The sequence below is a fragment of the Carassius auratus genome, unplaced genomic scaffold (assembly GCF_003368295.1).
Source record: "Carassius auratus strain Wakin unplaced genomic scaffold, ASM336829v1 scaf_tig00010441, whole genome shotgun sequence".
Classification (NCBI taxonomy): domain Eukaryota; kingdom Metazoa; phylum Chordata; class Actinopteri; order Cypriniformes; family Cyprinidae; genus Carassius; species Carassius auratus.
The window spans coordinates 2,561-27,044 of NW_020524124.1; the positions used below are offsets into that span (position 1 = coordinate 2,561).

A 24,484-nucleotide genomic window follows, 5' to 3' on the forward strand; every position below is an offset into this window, starting at 1 on the left:
ATGATAATGGTAAAAATTTATTATTATCATTCTATTTATAATGTTTAATAATACAAATTTGTTTTCATCATTATCAATAGTATTTTTTAATTGTGTTGTTATTTTTACTTGTTTGTCATGAATATATGAATAATAACATTGTTATTATGTTTTTGGATCCCCCATCCCCCCAGATCATTGAACATGATGGTTTCTCTTTATTCTATTTTATTTATTTATTTGTGCTACTATTCTCTCCTTTGTTTCTCTCATGTGGAAAACCTTTAATACTAAATTTGCCAAATCTAGTTCTAATTACCAATCCACTGTTTTCCATACATCCTGTATTTGTGACAGCTTTTTGAGTTTAGGTCTATGGATATACAATATCAGAGAGAGGGCAAACCTATCTGTATATCTTTGTTGTCGTGGGTTTGTATGGAGTGAGGGCACCTATGGTGGTGGATGGTGAGCATTTTGATATAATCCATTTTTAATTAAGCCCCAGAGACCCGGAAGTGACAGGAGGCCCATCGGTGTCAGCGTTGAACATTATTCCAGAGAGAAATTAAGCAAGGCCGGTCTGATTGGTGGAAGCTTTTGGTATCTCTCTCAGCTTTAGGTGCTAACCTTACCCTATTCCCATTCACAGTTACTGAACACAATGTCCCAAACCTTTCCTCACCTCTGCACCCACCCAGAAGGGGCTCTTATCCATACACCACAAGGCATTCTCTTTCTTGGGCTTGAAGTGTGTGAGTATGTCTGTCTGTGTGCATGTGTACCTCCCGGTCTGTTAAAGTGGTAGTAGGTGAGGAAAGAGTCTGGCTCATTCTCACTTGTCAAGATGAAGCTTTTGATCCAGCATCTAAGGTCCCTGGGGGTCTCCGAGGAGAAGCTCACTAATGATCCCCCTCTTGCTCCGGCCCCATGTTAGTATTGATTATTTACGCCCGCCTTAAGCCCGTAGGGACTGTGTTCCAACAACACGGTGAGAGCGTCGGCCCCACAAGAGAAAGATGTGTCAAAAAAAAATGGAGGAAAGGAAGAAAGACGGCCTTTGCATCATCAAAAGAAAGCAGCACCTTTCTAGAGATGCCTCCATTTTGAGATAATCAAAGCCGTCACTCAATGGATACCAGCCAGCATTTTTGAAGGGAATGGAATGTTTCGCACTGCTCCGTCAAAGTGGCTTCATGGGACGATGATTGGAGTGACAATCAAACTCCAACTACGGAACGTGTTTCCCGAGCAACGATCACAACATGCGTGACAACGGATTGAAAAATCTGTTGGAGTTCCGTTCGGTTAACGTATCTCTTTCCTCTCGCCTGTGCATAGGTGCTGGTCTACTCCGAGGGGCTTCACGGCAAATGGATGTTCAGCGAGATCCGAGCGGTGTTCACCAGACGCTTCCTGCTTCAGAACACAGCGCTGGAGATCTTCATGGCCAACAGAAGTAAAACGGCCTCATGTTTACCACTTTATGAATGCGAAACATTGGCCACTCTAGTATCTAGTTAACTAATAACAAAGACGTCCTGCACTCAAAGGTACACAAAGTTACCTTTTCACAAGGGTAGACTTTTGTACCTTATTTAAACCCAAAAGATACATATTAGTACCTTAAAGGTGCATATTAATACCAAAATGTTACATTTTAGTACCTTATGAACAAATACCGCCACAGTGACAGATTTTATACATGTTTTCCTGATAATCTGCTTGGTGAACCAGCTTAAAAATGGATGAGCAGATTTTACTGGTAACACTTTACAATAAAGATCAGTTTGTTAAGATTAGCTAATGGATTGTTAGGTGTCATCAACTAATAATGAACAGTATTTTGACAGCATTTATTAATCATGTTAATTTAATTCAGTTTGTGATTGTTCAAAATACACTGATGTTAATCTAATATTAATTCATACTTAATATACACTACATTTAAAAATAGGGACGATTTTTCACTATTAATTAGTTGCTTATTACATAATTTGCATGACCTTATTCTACATCCATAATAATACCCAATACCTAAAATAAATATTAATAATTTTTTAAAAAGGTCATAGTTAATGGTTTGTTAATAGCGAGAACTAGACCTTAAAATAAAATGGAAATCAAAACTTTTATTCAGCATGGATTCAATAAATTGGTCAAAAATGACACTAAAGGCGATTATAATTTAACAAAAGTTTATTTTCAAATAAATCCTGTTCTTTAGTTATTCAAAAGTTCTTGATCATCAAATCAACATATTAGAATGACTTCTGGAGGATCATGTGACACTGAAGACTGGAGCAATGATGCTGAGAATTCAGCTTTGCAATCACAGAAATAAATAACATGTAAAATTTATAGTAAACAATTATTTTAAACAGTAATTACTCTTGACACTTTCCATATTCTAATTGGATAAATGCAGATGTGGTTGACCATTAAATGCTTCTTTCAACAACACACCAAAATTGACTTTTTTTGAACAGTAGTGTATAACTTCCTATTTTAGTATATGCAGAAATTATTTGAAGTATTGTTCATTATTAGTTCATGATACTTAATGCATTAACTAATCATATCTAATCTTTTATGAATAACTCCCCCAGCCTTTGTATATTTAGGTCAAATAAGAGTCTGAATCTGAGTGTGAAATTTGACATCAAATCGATAAAAAAAAAAAATTTAACTAAAAAGCTTTTAAGCCATTTTCGCCAGATTCAATGTTGGCAGAGATTTATAATTCTTTATTGTGCAACATCATACAATCTTAAAAATAAAGGGGTTCTAAAGGGGTGTTTTTGCAGTGTTGCCATAGAAGAACCATTTTTGGTTCACAAAAGAACCTTTCAGTGAACAGCTCATAAAAGAACCATCTTGAAAAACATTTCCGACTATAAGAAACTCTTCTGCATTTGGAAGATTCCATGGATGTTCAAGGTTCTTCAGAGAACCATTGGTGCCAATAAAGAACCTTTATTTTTAAGACTGTAGTGTCTTCCCACTGGCCTTGGTAGACTAACATACTTCTGTGCTAACTAATTTTTCTTTATATAAGAATTTATGTTATTTCCAAAACAATGAGACTCAAGTCTTTGTACTGTTTGTGGAAATGTTTACTCATATTTGGACGTACTGTACTGTAGGCCCTTGTTTAACATGTGACATCATTCCCTCCCTCAGCCTCCGTCATGTTTAACTTCCCCGATCAGCCCACAGTGAAGAAGGTGGTCTACAGTCTTCCTTGCGTTGGCGTCGGCACAAGTTACGGTCTTCCACAGGCCAGGCAAGTCTGTTTCTCGTTCCCCGGAACACCTGCACGTGGTTGCCATTCAAAATATTGTTCAAAACAATGTTTACTTCGTCTTTATTTTGTTTAAAACTTTAGCATGATGACCACATCAAATGTCAGAAACGATTGATCCTGAATGTACTCCTTTGCTCTGCAACTGTTTGGAATACTTTGAGGTGGAGGTAGTTACTTGCGGCATGGGTGTTTTTGCATGTTTGTCCCTGACTGAACCTCCCAAATGATCCCATATTCTGTTGGGGCTTTCAGAAAACTACATGTACTATAATCAACTTTGACTAATGTCTGCAAATATATTTGATGCTCTCTCTCTCTCTCTCTCTCTCTCTCTCTCTCTCTCGCTCTAACAGAAAATGTACAGTTTGTCCATTGCATCAATAAATAGTTAATTTGGCAGATATGATACAGTAATGATGGCTGATGTGAGTGCATATAATTTTGAAAATCTGTCAACTGGTGCTTCACTATATTCATGAATGCATTTCTGCTATCATGGCTAATAAGAAGTACTTTTCTGTATTCTTTTGTTCTTAGTCAGAATAAGTGCAAGGAAGGTGCACATAATTATTCAAAACATGCATAAGAAGTACAGATAAAAGAAACATACAAGTCCTGCACGTGGATGAGAATGCCTGAGAGAGGTCCGATTCAGGCGCTGCACCAGAAATCTCTGTTGTTCTCATATTTTTAGCATGTGTGCTGCGTATACTTCAAGAGCAGAGGCACATTATGGTCATCTGCAAAGAATCTCTTTTGCTGGAACTGATGCATTCATTACACACCACAGTAAAGAGCGTGACAGCCTCGCGTGTGTGAGCTGGTGTACTCTTTTGTCTTTTTTTGGAAGCTAAATATTACAATGTCATATTTTGAGTTATAATCCATCTGCGGGGCAAGCCAAGTCCACAATAATCAAAGTAAATGAAAGCAAATGTCGAGTTGGACATGAGCCCTACTTATTGGTACAGTTCTGTGCTTTTTTTGCAGGCGGATTTCTTTGGCCAGCCCTCGTCAGCTCTTCAAGTCGTCTAATATGACTCAGCGCTGGCAAAGACGGGAGATCTCCAACTTTGAGTACCTGATGTTTCTCAATACCATTGCAGGTCAGATTGTATTTGCTCGTCATTGCTAACCAGTTATTTAAATGAAAGCATTTTGGACTATTTGCAATCACGTTTTTCCATTGATCGGTGTTTACATTGAATCTTTTGATTGTACATAAAGATTGCCAGCAAAATGTTATTTTATTTAGTGCTGAGCAATGATTAATCGTGATTAATCGCATACAAAATATAAGATTTTTGTGTACTGTGTATATTTATTATGTATATATAAATACACACACATGCATGTATATAATTAAGGAAATATGTTATGTTTTTATTTTAAATGTATTTATATATAATATCAATTATATGAATATACATATATACATGTAACACATTTAAAATATATATATATATATATATATATATATATATATATATATATATATATATATATATATATACTGTATGTGTGTGTCTTATGTCTTATATATTTATGAATTTTTTTTTTTTATTTTGGATGCGATTAATTGCGATTAATCATTTCCCAGCACTAATTTCATTTCATTTTGGTATTATCAGTTCCTCTTTGGCAGAAATCTACTGTCTTTCCCCTCATTATTTATTCAGAAGCTATATTTTATTTTCATACTCAGACGCTCTGTTGTTGTTCAAATGCGAGAGCCGTGGACTCTTTGGGATAATTAGTGTGGCTCTGTGAGTGTGTGCAGAGTTGAAATATTCTGCTGCAAAGTCTCTGATGTGAACTAGTGAGAACTCTCTCGCGCGCACACACACACACACACCTCCTCTTGACACTGAAATGTGTCATCCCTGCTCGCGCTGCATATTCATGCATATTTATATTTAGCTCTGGCGTGAGTTCGAAACATTATTGTCAGCTAATTAGATGTAAGGCAGAGCTGGAATGGGGTAAAATTCATTAAAGGCAGGAGTGGTAATGACCTGTGCTGACAGAGGTGTCAGTGAAGCCCGGGCCCACCGACAGGAGAGAGAGAGGGGTGTTAATGTGAAGCCGGTCTGCTCCTAATTAAACACTATTGCGGTGATATTAACATCTTCCACCCGGGCCTCGGTCCTGTCAGCTCAGCCTCCCCTCATCTCAACCTTTTTCCTCTTCTCTGCCCCACTTCACCATGTGGCATTAACCTGGTTAATCAAGTCTACCTCATCCTAGACCTGGCCTATCTGAAGATCATTAGGCTCAGGGTTTGGGATGGATTTCATAGTGTCAGTGTATGTGCAAGAATAAAAAAAGACTGTCCCCCCATTTATTTTATTTTAAATGTTTTATTTTATATATATATATATATATATATATATATATATATATATATATATATATATATATATATATATATATATATATATATATATATTAGGGTAAATACCAGGGTAATTAATGCCATATTTGTTTAATTAACTGCATTCACACTAAACTGTTCATATTGTATTAAACCACTTGAGGGCTTTATAAATCATGGAAGCGTTTTATCTGTACTCTCTAAGAGGAGGCTGTTTAAGAGGAAGATTAATGACAGTCATTTGTGATGGGTCTGGTAATTAGCCCACACTCGCTATCATCTCCAACCATCATGACAGGCCTGAAGAACCCAGAACCAAACTCTCCACACCCTCCACACATGGTCACATTCTCAGGCAGTTATCTGGACTGAGATACCCCTGTGGGTTAGCATCACCTTAGGATCAGCTTTAATTTGTGCCCTCCCCGAGTTCCACAGGAAATACCAGGCTTTCAGTCCATGTCTGAGTAATCGCACTGTAAAGATGAAATAGCCCCTGTGTATCTCTTCTTTAAGAGGTTCTATATATCAGCATGGCTAAGCTTCAGTGGCGTCCTTACAGCTCCAGATCACAGCGGTAGCCAGACAATCTGGAAACTTTTCTGTTCACACAGCAGCACAAATCACGCCAGCACCTTTGCAATATTACAGAGCTATATATCAGATTGGCATTTCCCAAAAATCTTCTTTTTTTGTGTGCATTGAAAAGCTTAAGGTTTATTTCTTGGCTACAGCTTTCTTTCATAAACAATCACATATAAAAGATTGGAGCAGAATCTACCCACACTCAAACTTTGTTTATATATGAATAATGCATGCATGTTTATACTTAAGTTTATTCAGTCTTCAAATGCATTTATTTTTAATTTAATAATTAATTTAAATGAAATATATATCCTAAATACATATATTTGAAATTATATATATATATATATATATATATATATATATATATATATATATATATTTGTTTATTTATAATTAAATGTATTTATTCATATCAAGATTTAGACATTTTTTTGTTTATACAGTGTAAAAATGTACATTTATTTAATCAATATTCTAATATATTTAATGTTTCTTAATTTATTCGAGAGAGAGAGAGAGAGAGAGAGAACAAATAAAACGTAGAATTAAATAAATGTAAATAAATAAGATTGAAGTAATCAACTATTTAAGTATTTAAATAAATAATATATAAATTAATTACATGCCATAAATTATTTCAACTAATTTATGATTTCTTAACTTATTCTATAGAGGTGTAAAATGCAAAATATAAATTAGAGTTAAATAAACCATTTTCTAATTAACTTTCTTACAGAGAGTATAAACTAATTTAAAATATAAAAATATTTATTACTGATTAATAAATTACATCACTGTTACATATAGTAAAACTGGAGATAGATAGATAGATAGATAGATAGATAGATAGATAGATAGATAGATAGATAGATAGATAGATAGATAGATAGATAGATAGATAGATAGATAGATAGATAGATAGATAGATAGATAGTTCTCCTGTGACAGTTCTTACCATCTGAAATCCATATTCCTAGTAGCAAGGAAACAGACTCATGGCAGAAAGATAGAGACTGAGAGATAAGGAACGATGAGGGGAGAGAATGGAAGGAGTAAAAGACAAAGCCACATCTGGCGTCTATTGCATTGCCGCATATGTGCTCAGTCATGGATTCTTCATATAGGTCTCCATGGTTACCACAACTCTCTGGCCAATCAGAGGAGAGGCCTGACTGTGCCACAGGGAGGGGTGTCAAGGGTACGGTGTCATCTTCTAGAAGAATTTGCATGCCTTTAATTACACCCACGCCACAACTTCACCGCACAATTTTTCACTTTCAGGAAGCTTTAACCGAGAAAAAAGTACCACCAACATTTTCTAACCCTCCTCCGCTGGAATACAGTCATTAGGCTCTGTGACAGACAACCACACCAACATCTGCTTGTTCATCTTGTTGAGAACTCTATTACTGTACATGTTATTATGGAAACCTGAGTCGTTTTTATCATCTCAGCACGCAGTGGGATACGATGTTTGTCTTTACACACAACACTCTTGTTTCTTCCTTTTTATAATTGAGGGAGTCATGTCATCAATCATGTTATCATATTATGAATTTATGATATCCTAGTAAGCGTCTCTTCACACTCCTTCACCAGGAGACTAACACAGTAACCAGTAGTCATGAGCCCTGCAAAAATGACTTTATTGATTAACTACAACTACTGGTTGTTGGATTGCCACTCTGTTGTCCACCTGCCTTCTAGTAATTTCACCTTTACTCTTTCAGGAAGGACATACAATGATCTGAACCAGTATCCTGTTTTCCCATGGGTCCTCACAAACTATGAGTCAGAAGAGCTGGACCTCACAGTTCCCAGCAACTTCAGGGATCTTTCAAAAGTAAAACATCTATCCATCTATCTATCTATCTATCTATCTATCTATCTATCTATCTATCTATCTATCTATCTATCTATCTATCTATCTATCTATCTATCTATCTATCTATCTATCTATCTATCTATCGTTCTATCGTTCTATCATTCTATCTTATCGTATTTTTCTAGAAGTGATTTTATATACGTACACAGAAAGCCTATCAACTGCAAAAAAAAATTCTGCTAATTTAATGTTTCAAATAACTTTTGGAATAAAAAGTTAAAATATGGATGAAATAATGTTCCATTTATATATATATATATATATATATATATATATATATATATATTTTTTTTTTTTTCCGGGATATAAGTCGCACCTGAGTATAAGTCGCATCAGTCCAAAAATACGTCATGATGAGGGAAAAAACATATAAGTCGCACTGGACTATAAGTCGCATTTATTTAAAACCAAGAACCAAGAGGAAACATTACCGTCTACAGCCGCGAGAGGGCATCTATGCTGCTCAGTGTAGACTACATGAGCACTGAGCAGCATTAGAGCGCCCTCTCGCGGCTGTAGACGGTAATGATTTCTCTTGGTTCATGTCAAATTAATTTTGATAAATAAGTCGCATCTGACTGTAAGTCGCAGGACCAGCCAAACTGTGAAAAAAGTGCAACTTATAGTCTGGAAAATAGGGGTATATATATATGATGATATTATTCACATACACACACACACACACACACACATACATAAATATAATATATATATATATATATATATATATATATATATATATATCAATTTGTGAAACCTGTGTATTAAATAAATTCAATGCACACAGAGTTTAAGTTTAAGACTTTGTATCTTTTAATTGTGATGATTTGGCTCACATTTAACAAAAACCCACCAATCTCCACAAATTAGAATACTTCATAAGACCAATAAAACATTTTTAAACATAAAATTTTTTATTGAATTGTTGGCCTTCTGGAAAGTGTGTTGATTTACTGTACATGTACTCAATACTTGGTAGGGGCTCCTTTTGCTTTAATTATTGCCTCAATTCGGCGTGGCATGGAGGTGATCAGTTTGTGGCACTGCTGAGGTGGTATAGAAACCCAGGTTTCCTTTGACAATTTGGTACATTAATATTTAGGGTGATCTCAGTTCTTTCCTTTCAGAATCTTGAATCAGATTTTAGATACACAGAGTATACTGTACACTTATAGAGTTCATGGTTTGTATGCTTAAGAAGTAAATCATTTGCATTTCTATCTCCACTTCTCCTCTCTATACCTTCATCTGGTTGTCACATTCTCTCTTCCTCATTCACTCATTTGCTTACGTTCACATCCCACAAGCTCACTGACCTGAAAACAACCACATTCCTGTCTGAGCGTATATTTCTCTTTATGATTCTCTCTCTCCTCCACACCCACACTTATCCCCATCCCAAATAATTTTACTAAAAGACTGTTCCGCTGTTGTTTTGCTGTTTTCTCCACAACCATTTGTGGAGAATTTCTAAGTGGCCATTTCTTGGACGGAATAAGTTTGTGGAAAAGATCTAGTGCCATTGACTATGTTTAACCTTAGCCATAATACTTACCCTTTCTGCATTCAGCATCAGTAATATCTGTTTAAATTCCCTCTTCCTACAGCGCTGTAGTCCCTGAACATGTCAGTGTGGCACCAGGTGGGCAGAGGAAGGCCCCTGGCCTGAGGAAGACAGTGATGTATTGTAATGTATGCTTGTGACATCCACCCTGTGCTGTTTACCAGCTTGAGCTGCCTTCATTAGCAGGAGTTCACAGGCCTGCGGCCGTCCTGACGCATGTCCTTGGCCAACCTGGGGCTCTAACCTCTGAAGGTTCAGTGTTGCTGAAGCAAAACCTTTGTTTTAACCTCCCTCTTGAGTCCCTTGCTGTGAAGCCCCCTGCCTTTGTTCAATAATGTATGGATGGGTGTGCAGCCTCGGGGGTGAATGTGCGTAGGAGGGGAGTGTGTGTTATTGTAGATAATGAGGTAGGCGGCTTTTTTGGCTTTGTGGTGAATATGCTTTGTTCGGTTCCTCTTCATTTTCTCCCGATATTATAAAAATTTGTATTCATCCACAGATCTATCCATCCATCCATAAGTCAAGCTTCAAACAAGGCTTTATCAATCCAGTTTTTTTTTAGCTATACTGTAATTAGCTATTAATTTTGCTAGAAGTTTCAGTTAATTTAATTTTACTTGCTTACATTGAAATTCTGTTTCCTGTTGGCTGCATCATTTTAAACACGAGAAATGTAAAAAAAATTATAATTCAACTCTCAAAATATGCACATCTCAGTTTATATATACACACACAAACTTGGATATATTGAGGGTGTCAACAAATAGTCAGCCTTTACTAAGTGGTTATGTCCTTAATAAACCCAAAAAGCAAATAGTGCCTTCTTGCATTGCAAACGGGTCTTAGAAAACATAAGTTGGTCTTCTGGTTCTTCTGAACACACCCACAAATTCTCACCTGCCATTCTCACACAACTCCCAGAGCCCCAGACACGCAAACCATGCACCGCTGTTCCGTGAGCTGTGATCACGTGACCTGTCCGGCAGGAAACAGCTGCCAGTCATGCTGGTGAGAATGCCCTGCAGCGCTGTCCTGATGGGCAGCCTTGTGGAGAACTGCCGAAATATCCCGCTTGATATGTACAATAATTCCCCTCTCAAGCCCCCCTACAATACACACCTGAAGTTACTCCACCAATAGTGTGTGCATTCAACTGTACAGCGAATAACGAAAAACAGGTCTCTGGGCACCCCGGGGCTAAGACTAGCACATTTTTGCATGGCAGCTACATTGACATGGCGGACAGATTTATTAGAATCTAATGATTATTTCCTTTTTGATGGACAGGTGGCTGATAGAAAAGGGAAGCCGTCTCGCTCGCAGCTATTAATTGGCGTGTGCTAATGTGAAACCATCATACGCTAGACCCGCACTGAGCGCACCCGCGCCAACTCTCTGCTGCGAAAGCGCGTTATTCCACTTCTTTTGTGCAGCTTTGACAGGAAATTAGATGAAGTGTCTCTTAACGGATCTTTTCGAGTGGGCTAGCGAGGTAGAGCAGAGAACTGACAGCAAACATAATTACCTGAGTTGTGAAGACCTCTTGTTATGAATGTTTGATTGTTCAAACGAACGTAATTCTAGTTGACTGGACTTGCATTCACAGAATGATCTCGCCAAACATGAATTCCCATGTATCAGTCAAATATTTCTCATGAGTTGTTTATCCTTTTTACACGTTAGAACTTATAATATGGAAATATAGAAGTTAGGACTGTGCAATTAATTGAAATTCCATTTTGATTTCGGCCTCCAACGATTATGCAAATAAAATTACTGAGATAAATAAATTACTGCACCCCATTCCGCCCCCTTACTAGTTGTGCACTTTCACTCCTGAAAAATCATGGTAATGCAAAATGAAACATGCTTGATTTATTAATGTTGATTCATGTGTTTTTAAAAGTTTAAAAACTTGTGCTGTTTCTACTGCACTCAGAGATGGAACAGAACATGGACATGTAGTCAACTTTTAGCTCAAGGTGCAAACCTAAATCGTCAAATAATTGCAAAAATATGTCAAAATGTGGAGCTTAGTGATTATACACGTAAGAATGAAAATACATGTAATAGCAAATTGGATCCGTCCGGCTTTTAAAATGACATGGGGCTATATTCCTCATTTCGACTGAGTGCTAAATATCAATCAAACAACAAAAGACAAAATCACTTACTGCTCTAGACTGAAGAACTTTTTTTTAGCTTTATTAAGTAATAAATTAAGTTTAATTCTTATAGTTAAGATTGTGCTCTTTTTTTATTTATTTAAATTATTCATATATATATATTGCTATCTTTTAATAAATCATTTATTTTAAGTTTTGGTCACATGGCCCACTTATAATAGTGTTAAATAAGCATGCTTACAATATTGACCAAAATAATCATGATTATGATTTTTGTCATAATCAAGAAGTCCTAATAGAAGTTTAGTTATACATTGAGTTGCCAGTTCTTTTCTCTTTAAATTTATGTATTTGTTTAATGCATAAATTATAATGCATAATGCTTTTATTTATTTATTGAAAATATTTTATTTATTTTATTTATATATATTTTTTATGTGTTTATGTTGAAAGTTAAAATAAAAAGAACTGTAGGCTTTTTCAAACACCTAGAAGAATTCCCATGTATCAATATTGTTATTCATAATTTTCACATAACTTTTACATAAATATAGTATACATTTTTGCATATAGAAATTCTGTTTTATGCTGCCATTTTATATATATGTGCACACACACACACACACACACACATACACTTATGTATATACACGTTATATATTAGCTATACTTTTACATTAGATTTATAACATAAATATACTTTTTATTTTTACAAAGTATATAATTTCATTTAGCTGGATTGCAGGTTATCTCTCTAAATTTATGTATGTATGTATGTATGTATTTACTTTTTTATTTATTTATATATTTTTTTAGATTGCAGTTTTAGTCCTTTATGTTGAAACTAAAAATTTAAAGGCATTGGAGAAGACTTTTTCTTACACCCAGCCTTCCAGCAGTTTACCAGCTCACCGCAGAGAAGTGCATTATGGGCAATGCCGAGCAGGCTTGCTAAAGACCGTGCTGCATTTGCTCTCAGACATGCCATATCTGTTTTTTTTTTTCCGCTCTTTGCCACCATCCTCATCCGCTACCTCGGTGCTCGGCAAGTGTTTTTTGGAGCCGCATTTGCTTTGTTTTGACTTGTGGGAGCTTGATTGCATTAGACCGAAGCTGCATATTGCGCTCTCGCAGGCTGACGAGGCCAGTGAAAACAAGTGCTACTCCTCCTGACAGCACACTACCAGCACACACACCCTTAATGCAATTTTCTCTGATATATGAAATACAGAATGAGCGTCTCCAGGGGAGGTAGTGCAGATTGCACCAAATGATGGTACTGCTGCGATATATGGATAAATGACTGGCTTATCTTTTGAACATGAGAGAGTAGCCCACTGAATGATAATTGTTCTTGAGGCTGTAGTTTGTGTGCAGCAAAATGAGGTAACCCAAGTAGAGGAGGACTCGTTTTAAATGTTGTTCTGTGGTTAGCTGTCATTATGTTTCATGATCTCCACTAAGTAGGCCTGTCAGAAGCAGTTTTTTGCTATTCCATACCAGAAGTCTTTTTGACAAAGTTCATTTTAGCTGCTGCCTATACTGCTGGAGCTACATGATCAGAGCATGGGTAAACTATAATGACAGCGTATTTATAAATTGTCTCATGGTACTTGTTTTAATTTCCGAAAGCACAGGCAACGGTTGCATTTGTAAAGACAATATGACACACATCCAGTGCGATTATCTTAAGCTTACTGCGTAATCTTAGACTCAAAGCCTGCATTTATATGGTTCCAGCTCATTAGTAGAATAAATCTTTGCATCTTCTTTTAAAAAGTATTTAAAATGTGACAGCCGTTATATATAACCCAAAAGTCAAATGCTTTACTTTTATACTGAGTGAACAAATGGATGCTTAAAGCTTTTTTTGGCATCTTAAATCGTATTGTCTCCTATAGGGCAAATAGCTTTTTAATTAGCAGCTAATTATCTTATTGGACACATATTGTCCCTGCACAGGTGTCTCTGGGGGTTTGATTTAATTAGGTCACAAGGGATGTGTTCATATTCTTCATTAAGTAATATGTGTGATGTGATATATGCATCGGCGACCTTTGTGCCCACAGATGTATGCATCCTAATTATAATTGATGAATAAAAATGAACACATTTTCTGATATCACATAGCCATAGAGTTAATTAATTGCTATATCTTTAAGATACTATATATTGTGTGTGTGTGTGTGTGTGTGTGTGTGTGTGTGTGCGTGTGTGTGTGTGTGTGTTACATTATTATAATATTACTATTAGTATTATTGGATTTTTATAATAAAAGCGTGTAAAGTATTACAACTTCTGGTACATTTTTAACGGGGGGAAAAATATATGCTTTTTTACAATCAAATCTTGTTCTTGGATTTTTGTCAAAGATGTCTTTTGCCAAGATCCAGAACTGTCTTTTATTTTTTTCTTTCTTTCTTTCTTTCTTTCTTTCTTTCTTTCTTCCTTTCTTTGACAGTACTCTAGATTTTTTAAATTTTTTATCATTTGCCCTGTTCTCGCTATTAGCATCTGTTGCGGGGTGTTTCCTCCAGATAGCTTGGGGAACGGGAGTCTGGAAAGCCTTAAATTTACACCAAGTCCTGTTTTTATTTAAGACCAGTTCCCTAAAGGCTCTTGCGTAAGACAATTACATGGTTCTTTGTTCACCCTGTTAAGTGCATTGAGCATGTCATTGAACTTTGAACAGGAAATAGTAAATTGCTAGATGGCTTGTGCAGTTAGCATAGTTAGCATATATGTTTCTCCCCCTTGTTTCCCCCAAAAAGCACAGTAACAGCTTTGTCCTTTTAAGACTTGTTAAAATAGCAACATAAGTTGTTGCAACAGTAGTACATAAATCTGATTCAGACTGTATTTTTGTTTTTAAAGTCCTTTAACATAGCTTTCACTCTTTTTCAGAGTGTTAGCTTCTCTAGAAGTCATCATAGTGCAGTTTTAAAACGACTACATCTCCACAACTGAAAACAAAGATGGACAGTTTTGCTGGTATTTGACACAGCACTGGAAAACATTAGTGTTGTCTGTCTGTTCCACAGCTGCTTTGCTGAACCGGGCAAACACTCCATGTCATGCCAAGCACTATATTTTCTCGGTTAAGTGGGTCTTTTTGCTGCTATGAGATGGACTCATCTTGCAGCCAGCACCGGTCCCACTCAGAAGGTTTTTACAGTGTGCTAGACTTCCTGTGGCTGCTCACCCAATCACAGTCAGCCCTAGACGTCACATGGCAGGTCATTATCAGCTCATAAATCTCAGCAGATCTCCATAAACTTCTCTTTCATTCGCCCCAACCGTGCTAACATCGGCGTGGATGGTCATTAAAAAGGAGGGGAATGAAAGGCAGCAGGGTTGAGGAACGGGTTGGAAGTTACTTTGCCAATGCGTGATCCAAGTAGGCTCACATCTTACTGGAAAAAACAGCAAATGGCGAATTTGTTTGTGGTCATTATACTCTGCATTAAACCATGTAGTGTTGTTTCCTTTCTATTCAAAAAATGCCAGATATAGCTGGACTATTAGAGTTATTTGTTATGACATTGCTCTGTTATTTATGCCATGCTTTGAGTCTAGACAAATTTCCCACACTGCTCCAAACAACCAAACGCTCTCCCACGCACACACTCGAGATCTCGGGGAGTATTGATCTCCCCCTAGGGTCGACGCTGTCCTCCTCATCAATAACACGTAGTATATTAATATTGACTGCCCATGTACCTGCGTCGCCTCTTGATTGAAAAGCTAAGGAGGCCAATTTGTTGCAATCTAAAAGTTTCTTAATTGAGTGATGACTGGTTATTTTCTTAACAATTGGGAGTCTGTAAAGCTCGACTGGCCTACATGAGCTAATATAAAGAAATGTTTTACTGGGTCAGTCTTCATTTGCAAGAAGATCTGGTGCAAGAGCTAATATCGTCAGTGGAAAAAATAAAATATTTTGGTCATTAATAGTAATGCTTATAATTATGAAATGTTGTTTTCTAAGGGCACTAGATGTTAGAAAGTGTGTGTGTGTGTGTGCGCGCGCGCGCGTGTGTGTGTGTTGTGTGTGTACTTGTGGGGACCAAATGCTACATTGTGGGGACCAAATATCCTCAAAAGGATAGTAAAACCTGCCTTTTTTTTTTGTGGTCTTCATGAGGGGGAAAAATAGATTAAAAATAGTAAATTATGTTTATCTGAAAGTTTAACAATGCAAACAGGTTTTATTATTTCATTAAAGGGTACATGTACAGTAGGTGTACATAAAAGTGACAATAGCTCATAGGCAGGTAAGTAGGCATATATTTATGTGTGTGTGTGTGTGTGTGTGTGTGTGTGTGTGTGTGTGTGTGTGTATGTGTGGACTGCTGCTAACTGCTATAGGGCTGATATTTTGTGTGTTTACATGCAGTAAGCAGATGTAAAGTTGTTTTTATCATTGGGGAGTCATGCAGATGTTCTTTTACAGATGTTACCCAGAGAAGCAATTCCAGTCCGAATAGCCCTTATGATGTAGTTGGATACATCCACTGTCTAAGTTTGACTTTCAGCCATTACTGGATTTAGAGAAGAGAGGCTGTTACAAATTGTTTATGTTGTATGATGACAGGTTTATCAACATCCGTATGTGTGTGAACGAGAGGGAGAGCGAATTCCAGGGCTCCGAATGCCAGTGTGAATGTTTACTCTAGACATTGTGCAGGATTTTCTAGAGTGGTTTAACAGCAGAAGATGGTCAAGGGAGAGCAGTGTGTGGACGTACAGGGTGTAAATCAGGTCAGACAGGGTTAAGCCAGGCTAGATTACTCACTGTCTTTATCCGTGGCCTTTCAGATTGCCGTACACACATAGAAACACATAGAAACAAAGACATGTGGGCAGATATTTCATGTACAGATGGATTTTACAGGCGAACAAGAAACAATCCTCTGTATTAAAATATTACTACTTGAATAAAGTATTCTCTCAAAAAAAATTAAATTTAGTATAGGGACCAATTTTCACTGTTAACTAGTTGCTTATTAGCAGTTGTTTATTAGTACTTATAAAGCCCATATTCTGCATCACTATATTCTGTAGCCCTAATCATATGCAAAAACTACCTTACTAGCTATTAATAAGCAGCAAATTAGGAGCTCATTGAGGCAAAGTTGTAGTTAATGCTTTGTATGCAAGAAATGGACCTTGAAATAAAGTGTGACTGGAAAGTATCTAATAGAAATAATAATGTTTTCGATCTGTAAACAAATCATTCGTTTTAACTTGATCTTTTCAGTCTGGGACTCCATGCTGAAACATTCAAGCTTACTGTGTTATGTGTACTTGTTTATATGTCCTGCATTTCTAAATTCAGTGCACCAACAGGCCCAGGCTAAGAGGACCTCAAACAAAGATTACATGGGATAGTAATACTGCGTGACAGACAAACCTCAAGAAAAATCATCTAGTTTCTCCGTAAGGAGTTCTGCTCAGCCTTCTCCATCAAACATTCATGAAAATACACACACGCACACACTCATGCACGCAAAGCTCTCAGCTCCACGGATGTAATGTGCGCTATAAGTCTTTTTTATGTGACGGATGGTTATCGTTCGTGTATAGAAAGCGCACGGAATGAGAACAACATGGCTTCTGTCAGCATAACAGTTTGTGTGGAATGGTTTGTTGTCATTCTTGTGCAATTAAAATGAATCAGTAGATTGCGAAAAATGAAAATGTATTTCTTAAATAGATTGCACAGAGCAAAAAAAAAAAAAAGCAAAATGCACGTCAAGATGAACAAACTTCCTGATTTTTTTTCCTGTCTGTGTATTTCCTCAGCCAATCGGAGCGCTGAACCCAAAGCGTGCTGTATTCTACGCCGACCGCTATGAATCATGGGATGAGGAAACTCCACCCTGCCACTACACAACCCACTATTCCACCGCAGCCTCCACCCTCCACTGGCTTGTTCGAATCGTAAGTCTCGTTGATTGGATGGATGCAAGGAATTTGATATCTTCAACATCTGGGAAGTTCCTAGTTTTACTGGATAGTTAACTGAGCTGAGCTGCTTCTGGCTCGTATTATGGCATCTATGAATGTTTAATCATATCATGCAAGTCCGTTTTCAACGAGAGGAAGTGTAATTATGTCACCCTGAATATTCTAATGATTACAATGCAAATACCCCTTTTTATTGGATTTGAATATTTGTATTACATTTGTTGTACATTAAAGGAGACCTATTATGCCCTTTTTTACAATATGTAATAAAAGTCTCAGGTGTAATATAAGTCTCAATATGTGACCAAGGACCACAAAACCAGTCAAAAGAGTCAATTATTTTCACCTGAAAGCTGAATACATACGTTTGTGGACATAAGCTTTCCACTGATGTATGGTTGTTAGGATAGGACAATATTTAGCCAAGATACAACTATTTGAAAATCTGGAATCTGAGTGTGCAAAAAAATCAAAATATTGAGAAAATTGCATTTAAAGTTATCCAAATGAAGCCCTTAGCTATGCATATTACAATAAGTTTTAACTTCTGATAAATGGTTTTCTGAGCACACACATCCAAAGCATGCATCCAAAGGCTATCACACGGCATGTGAGTACTAAACTAAGTTCTCTTTCATGTCTTATTGCATCTGAACGGCTAGTTTTTTTTACATATTTGCAGAGAAAATATTACCAAAAATATTTACTGGGTTGTTGTTTTTCACGTCATTTGGGTTGATAGATGCACCAGGACTTGATTATAGCACTTTAACATTAAAAAAGTCAGAATTTCATGATATGTCACTTTTATATCTTATATATTTATATTATACCATGCAAAATCTATCCTAAAATCTAATATTCTTAAAAATGTATCATGGCTGTACATTGGAAATGATGCTGTCAAGAGTCTATGTATGCATAAAATGGTCCAATACGATAACCCCGAACCCAGTTAGTGGATCAAATCACCGTCAGTCAAAGCGCACGTTAGCGCGTCCTGTGAATCAACCCCTACATCTCAATCCACGAGCTTGATGTTCCGCTACAGAGAGCCGGTGAGTGGATTTCACACGCTGGTAAACAGGCATATGTGAAAAAGAAGTCAAAAACCTCTGCGTAATGATTTACAGGCTGGTATGTGACAGCTTTATTCCTCTTAGACAGCACGCGGAGCAGTGGGAAACATGTCCATCACTGTCTCCTGCTAATGTCCTCACTTGCCCTGAGTCTCCAAGCGCTGATCTGAGACAAATGGACTGGTAGACACACAAAAAAAAACAGATAACCACAGAAAATGAAGTTGTTCTTAAGGTTGAGAGGAGATTGGGTTTGAGTATCTCCTGATGCTTTCGTTTTTTCCACATTTGTTACATCATATGGCTGTTTTACTAGTCTACAGTGATAAACAATGCACTGTTGTGTTTTGTTACATAATTAGATTTTTTCACTGCATAAAGGTTTCATGCCAGAGCATGCAGAGTGTTTGGATTACATCTGCATGCTTGTTTTCGTGTCAGATTGTATGATGTATGTAATCTAAGCCAAGTGTAGTTTGTTTACAAAGCAATTTGTGCATGTGATTTGATTGAAAAGCCATTAAAGCTCATTATTTTAAAAGACCTCTTTTAATGAGGAATCTGCCTATTAATCTTGCGAGAAAAAAATGAAAACACATAATGAAAACTTTGTAATTGGCGTTGGTGGTGATGATTTGGAAGGTTCCCCTTGGCAGCTCTCACACCAGGCTTGACTGAGACTGTAGACACCATCATCTTTTCCTCTGGCTGATCCAGCATCTCCATGTCAACTCCTCGTACTGCCAGCTCAGACTGATGACCCTGAATCTGCCAATTAGAGCTGGAGCTGAGCTCCTCAGCCAACAGGCCATATAATTAACTCCGCCTCGGGCACTGTTACAGAAAATGAGAGGACAAAAAAAAAACCTTCCACAAACTCTTCATAATCTGACAGATGAGTCCCTACATTGAGATGTTTGTGCAACCGGAACATTTCCCAGAGCTGCGGAGAAGGACTCCATCACGGGATGGAATCCAATTACCATAGAAATGAATGTAGATGAATTTACTTTTTTATTCAACTGATGTTTTGTGCACCGAATAGCATTAGTGCTTCACAAAACGGTGTAGATTTGTCTAAACAAGCGCCTAATTAGCAGTCAGAATCATGTGATACATCTACGGGTATTTTCACACATTTGGAAAGATGTTTTTGAGCTTATTTGGGTCAATAAAAGTGACAGTGTTGTTTTTGTCTACTCAATTGCAGGAGCCTTTCACTACATTCTTCCTGAACGCCAATGGCAACAAGTTTGATCACCCAAACCGCACTTTCTCCGGCATCGCCCGCTCGTGGAGGCACTGCCAGCGTGATACTGCAGATGTGAAGGTAATCAGATATTATGTTTTTGCACATTGTAATGTCTAAATGGTGAAGTAGTGATTAGTGCCTGGCTGTTATGATGATATAGGTGCAACATTACTATCTGCAACTGTGAGGAATCGAATAAACAGTTTGCCTCTTTTCAGTCCAATCATTTAACTAAAATTGGTATCATCCAGTTCCCAAGAAACGAACAGGATTGCATTGTTTTGATTTGCAACAACATTTAGATCCTGTAGCTTCCGAGCTGAATCAACACCCATTTTCTTCTGTTTTTAGGTGTGGGTTATTTTTGTGAAATTAAGATTTTCATAAACATTTAAAATAAAACATCGTTCAGCATGCACATATTTCAGAGAGGTATCACTTCATCAATGGTTAATGGTTGTTCCCCGTTGCCTTCATTCCATTTCAGCCTCTCTGCGGCGCAGCAAGCGCACTCAAGCTGACCTAAAAGTGTCATACTTTTCCAGCACACTCGTGACGGGTTAGCTTCCCCAGGCAATTAATAAAGCATTAATGACAAAAGCTATTTAAAATGTAGTCTTTTATGTAAAGGCAGGGCTTTTTACTACCCCGGGCTGGGGAACAGCATCCAACAACACAAGGTGCATGCGATATGCACGGCAAGCGAGTGGCTGTACAGGGAAATGCTCGATATGTTAGCAAATACAGGCCTCTCGGAACCACTGTGGTGTCTGTGTGGATCATGTTAAACACATTTAATGGTCACCAATCTCTTAGGACCGAAAATAGGGATTTTTTTGTCTTTTCTTGTGGAGCATGAGGTGATTTTTATTATGGATGAGCATCATGAATTTTATCAAAAAAGACTAGCTTTGTATGAGTATTAGTTTTAACAGCCTAACTATCAAGATCACTAAATTATCACAAACACATAATGTATATATATATATATATATATATATATATATATATATATATATATATATATATATATATATATATATATATATAATGTAATGATTATAATCTAATTATTATTATATATATAGATATATTTGAAAATGTTTGACTTTTTACCTAATACAAAATGGAAAATAGATAAGAAAAATATTAAGATATTATTTAATATATAAATATATAATATAATAGATGAGAAAATATTACGATATTTAGTGATTTTATTTTTATTTTATTTTATTTAGATATTTTTTATTTGTTTATGTCCAGGTGCACACACACACACACACTAAAGAACATGGAAGTATAAAAAGTTAATATATATAAATTGTCCTTTAGTAATGTCGCAGTGGCCTTCAGTTCATTCTGCATCATTTCACCCTACACTTACTCATTACCCACAATTCTCTCTGTAATGATCCACACAGCAGGAAACAGCTGAATAACAACATTAAAAGAGCAAATCAAAGTTCACTGGCCTTTTGGTCTTTCCAGACCACTGCCTCAGCACTGGCCTTGTCTTATAAAGGTCATTATGCGGCATCATTGATCTATTTCTGTTGTAAGTCTATGTATATGTACAAATCTGTCAATAGGTATTTTAGCTAGATATCTTTTAATGCCAATCTGATGATGTTTTTATCATTTTCATGGTATCAGAATATGCTTTTAAGTATTGTCTCGACATTGAGCAAGTGATCAGCTCAGAACTCTGGCCTCCTGCTAAGAGCGAAAGAGTAACTTTCCCTCCAGTCGTCACCAGTTTCTCAATAATCTGTTGGCGGTGCTCTGTCTGAAGGAGTGGGATGAGGCAGTCGTGCCCGGTGACAGCTCTCCAGGAGGGTGTCATTAGGGCGAACGGTGTAAAGCTGAAGAGTCTGAGTGTGATTGACTTGTCAGCCCATTATGAGGCTGTAGAGGAATTATTGGCTCACGAGCAGAGCAGTCTAGAGGACGTGGATCATGACGCTAGCTGCCCAGACTGTTCGCGACTGAGTAACTGTCTGCAAACTTTATAACCCAACCTCCTGTGAGAATAAAGATGGAGCTCTGTCCAGTTTTGATTGTCACCCTTGAGGTTGTGTTTGGCTTTAATTTTGGAGTCACTACGGTGCTGTCAAGATACTTCAGTTGAGAATGAGTTGTTGTGTAATGATAATTAATCTGCTTTAATTTTGACATTTTGCATGAATGTAAAACATTGATTGCTTGTAATCAATACTGGTTATACTTATACTTTCTGCTGGGATGCACCTTTAGGTGACAGACGTCTAATTTCTATTTTAGATCCACTGCAGAGACACTTCTGCTACTGTATGTTTCTCATCTATATGAAATAAGATGATGTTATTGACAAATATCATATGTGATATGATTTTGCTACAGATTTGATCTGTTTTTGAACAGTAGGGTTTTTAATGTTTTTTTAAAGAAGTCTCTTCTGCTCACCAAGCAAAAGCAGTAAAATTTTGAAATGTTTTTGGTATTTAAAATAACTGTTTTCTATTTGAATATATTTTAGAGTATAAACAAAATTTCCAGCATCATTACTCCAGTTTTCATTGTCACAGGATCCTCCGGAAATCATTTTAATATGCTGATTTGCTGTTCAAAAAACATTTTAGTATTAATTATTTTTATCAATATTTAAAACGATACATGTGTTTAGGATTCTTTGATGAATAAAAAGATCCAAAGATTTTCATTCATCTGAAATAGATTTTGTAACATTATACACAATACCATTCAAAAGTTTGGGGTCATTAGGTAAGACATTACTTTACAAAGAAAGTCCAGAATTTACAAAAAGATAGGATTTCACAGGAATACCCTGATTTATCTTTTAAGACAATTAAAGATACAATCATGCTTAATAAATCATGTACATTTAAATTTGACAGAGTAAGTCTTACTATAGCAGAAAACATATTAAAGTTAATGAAAGATAAACCTTCTGGTGTTGATGAACTGGATGTCAAGCTATTAAAGATGGTTGCTGATGTGATTACTATGCCTATATGTTATATTATTAATTTAAGTTTAGAAAAATGTGTTTTTCCTGCTAACTGGAAAAAGCTAAAATTGTGCCTCTTACTAAAAACAAAAGGGAACATTTCTCTGGGAAAATTGCAGACCTATAAATATCCTGCCAATTTTGAGTAAGATTACGGAGAAAATAGTCTATGATCAAATTAATTTGTATTTCTCTAAAAATGGGTTAAATTCACTTTATCAACTTGCTTATAAGAAAGGACACTCTACAATGACAGCCTTATTTCAGATGACGGATGATTAGTTGCATGAAATTGACGATAGAAAGTTAGTTGGTACTGCAATGTTAGATCTGAGTGCAGCATTTGATTTAATTGATTATGATCTATTATTGAAAAATTAAGTTGTTATGGATTTGAAAAGTGTGCAATCCAATGGATTTATAGCTATCTTACTAATAGGGAGTTTAATGTACTGTTTAATGGTAGTTATTCCAAGACAAAGGTTCTGTGTTGTGGGGTGCCTCAAGGGAGCTGCCTCGGACCACTGTTATTTTCTATTTTCATTACTGATCTGTCTTTTGTTTTGGGGTGTGCCACTATTGCCCTATATGCAGATGACTTGACTATTTTTGTGTCTGATTATGACTCTACCAGACTTAATAATGTATTAAACAATGAACTAAAACTAATCATCTTTTAAAAGATTTCCTTGCTCTGAACTTGTCATTTGGTGGTTTGATCATTGAACAAGTGGCTGAGGCCAAATTGCTCAGCGTGATTGTGGACACCAGCTTGATCTGGAACGATTAAGATAAAACTAATATTGAATAAAATGGGCACGAGTTAGGTTGTAGTTCGCTATTGCAGGAAATGCATATCGATTCGCATATGGAAAACTTTGGTGGAATCAGTAGTTTTGTGTCATCTAGACTATTGTTCCATCATTTGGGCTGCAACTACAGAGAATAATTTAAACAGATTACAGATTGTACAAAATAAGCTTCTTGGCTTGTCCTTGTTCTTTTCTAACAAGTATTAGGGACGTGCACAATCAGTTAGCATGGTTTCATATAAGAAGCAGAATTAATTATTCTCTTATTAAATTCTTAAAAAATATAATTATTACAAAAGCACCTGAAATTATTTATAATAGATTAATTAACATTTATATATATATTCAAATAGAAAACAGTTGTTTTAAATAATACAAATGTTTCTGAATTTTATAGTTTTTGCTGTATTTTGGATAACTTGCTGAGCAGAAGAGACTCCTTTAAAAAACATAAAAACATCTTACCGTTTATAACTTATAACTTTTGACTGGTAGTATATATATATTTAAATACCCCCTGACCCTTCTGTCTTGTTTT

General features: G+C 36.3%; 1 protein-coding gene across 1 annotated transcript in view; it reads left to right on the forward strand.

Annotated features, from left to right (window-relative positions):
• Positions 1-1,294: 1,294 nt before the first annotated feature.
• The window catches only part of LOC113072793 (neurobeachin-like), a gene marked incomplete at its 3' end in the record, with an annotated part of 28,970 nt that continues 5,780 nt past the window's right edge, over positions 1,295-24,484 (forward strand). Inside the window, exons 1-8 of the mRNA XM_026245768.1 lie at positions 1,295-1,438; positions 3,163-3,265; positions 4,277-4,392; positions 7,979-8,091; positions 17,629-17,766; positions 20,083-20,202; positions 20,285-20,307; positions 21,920-22,116. Of these exons, the coding sequence (XP_026101553.1) occupies positions 1,357-1,438; positions 3,163-3,265; positions 4,277-4,392; positions 7,979-8,091; positions 17,629-17,766; positions 20,083-20,202; positions 20,285-20,307; positions 21,920-22,116 (892 nt within the window). The remainder of the gene's footprint in view (positions 1,439-3,162; positions 3,266-4,276; positions 4,393-7,978; positions 8,092-17,628; positions 17,767-20,082; positions 20,203-20,284; positions 20,308-21,919; positions 22,117-24,484) is intronic.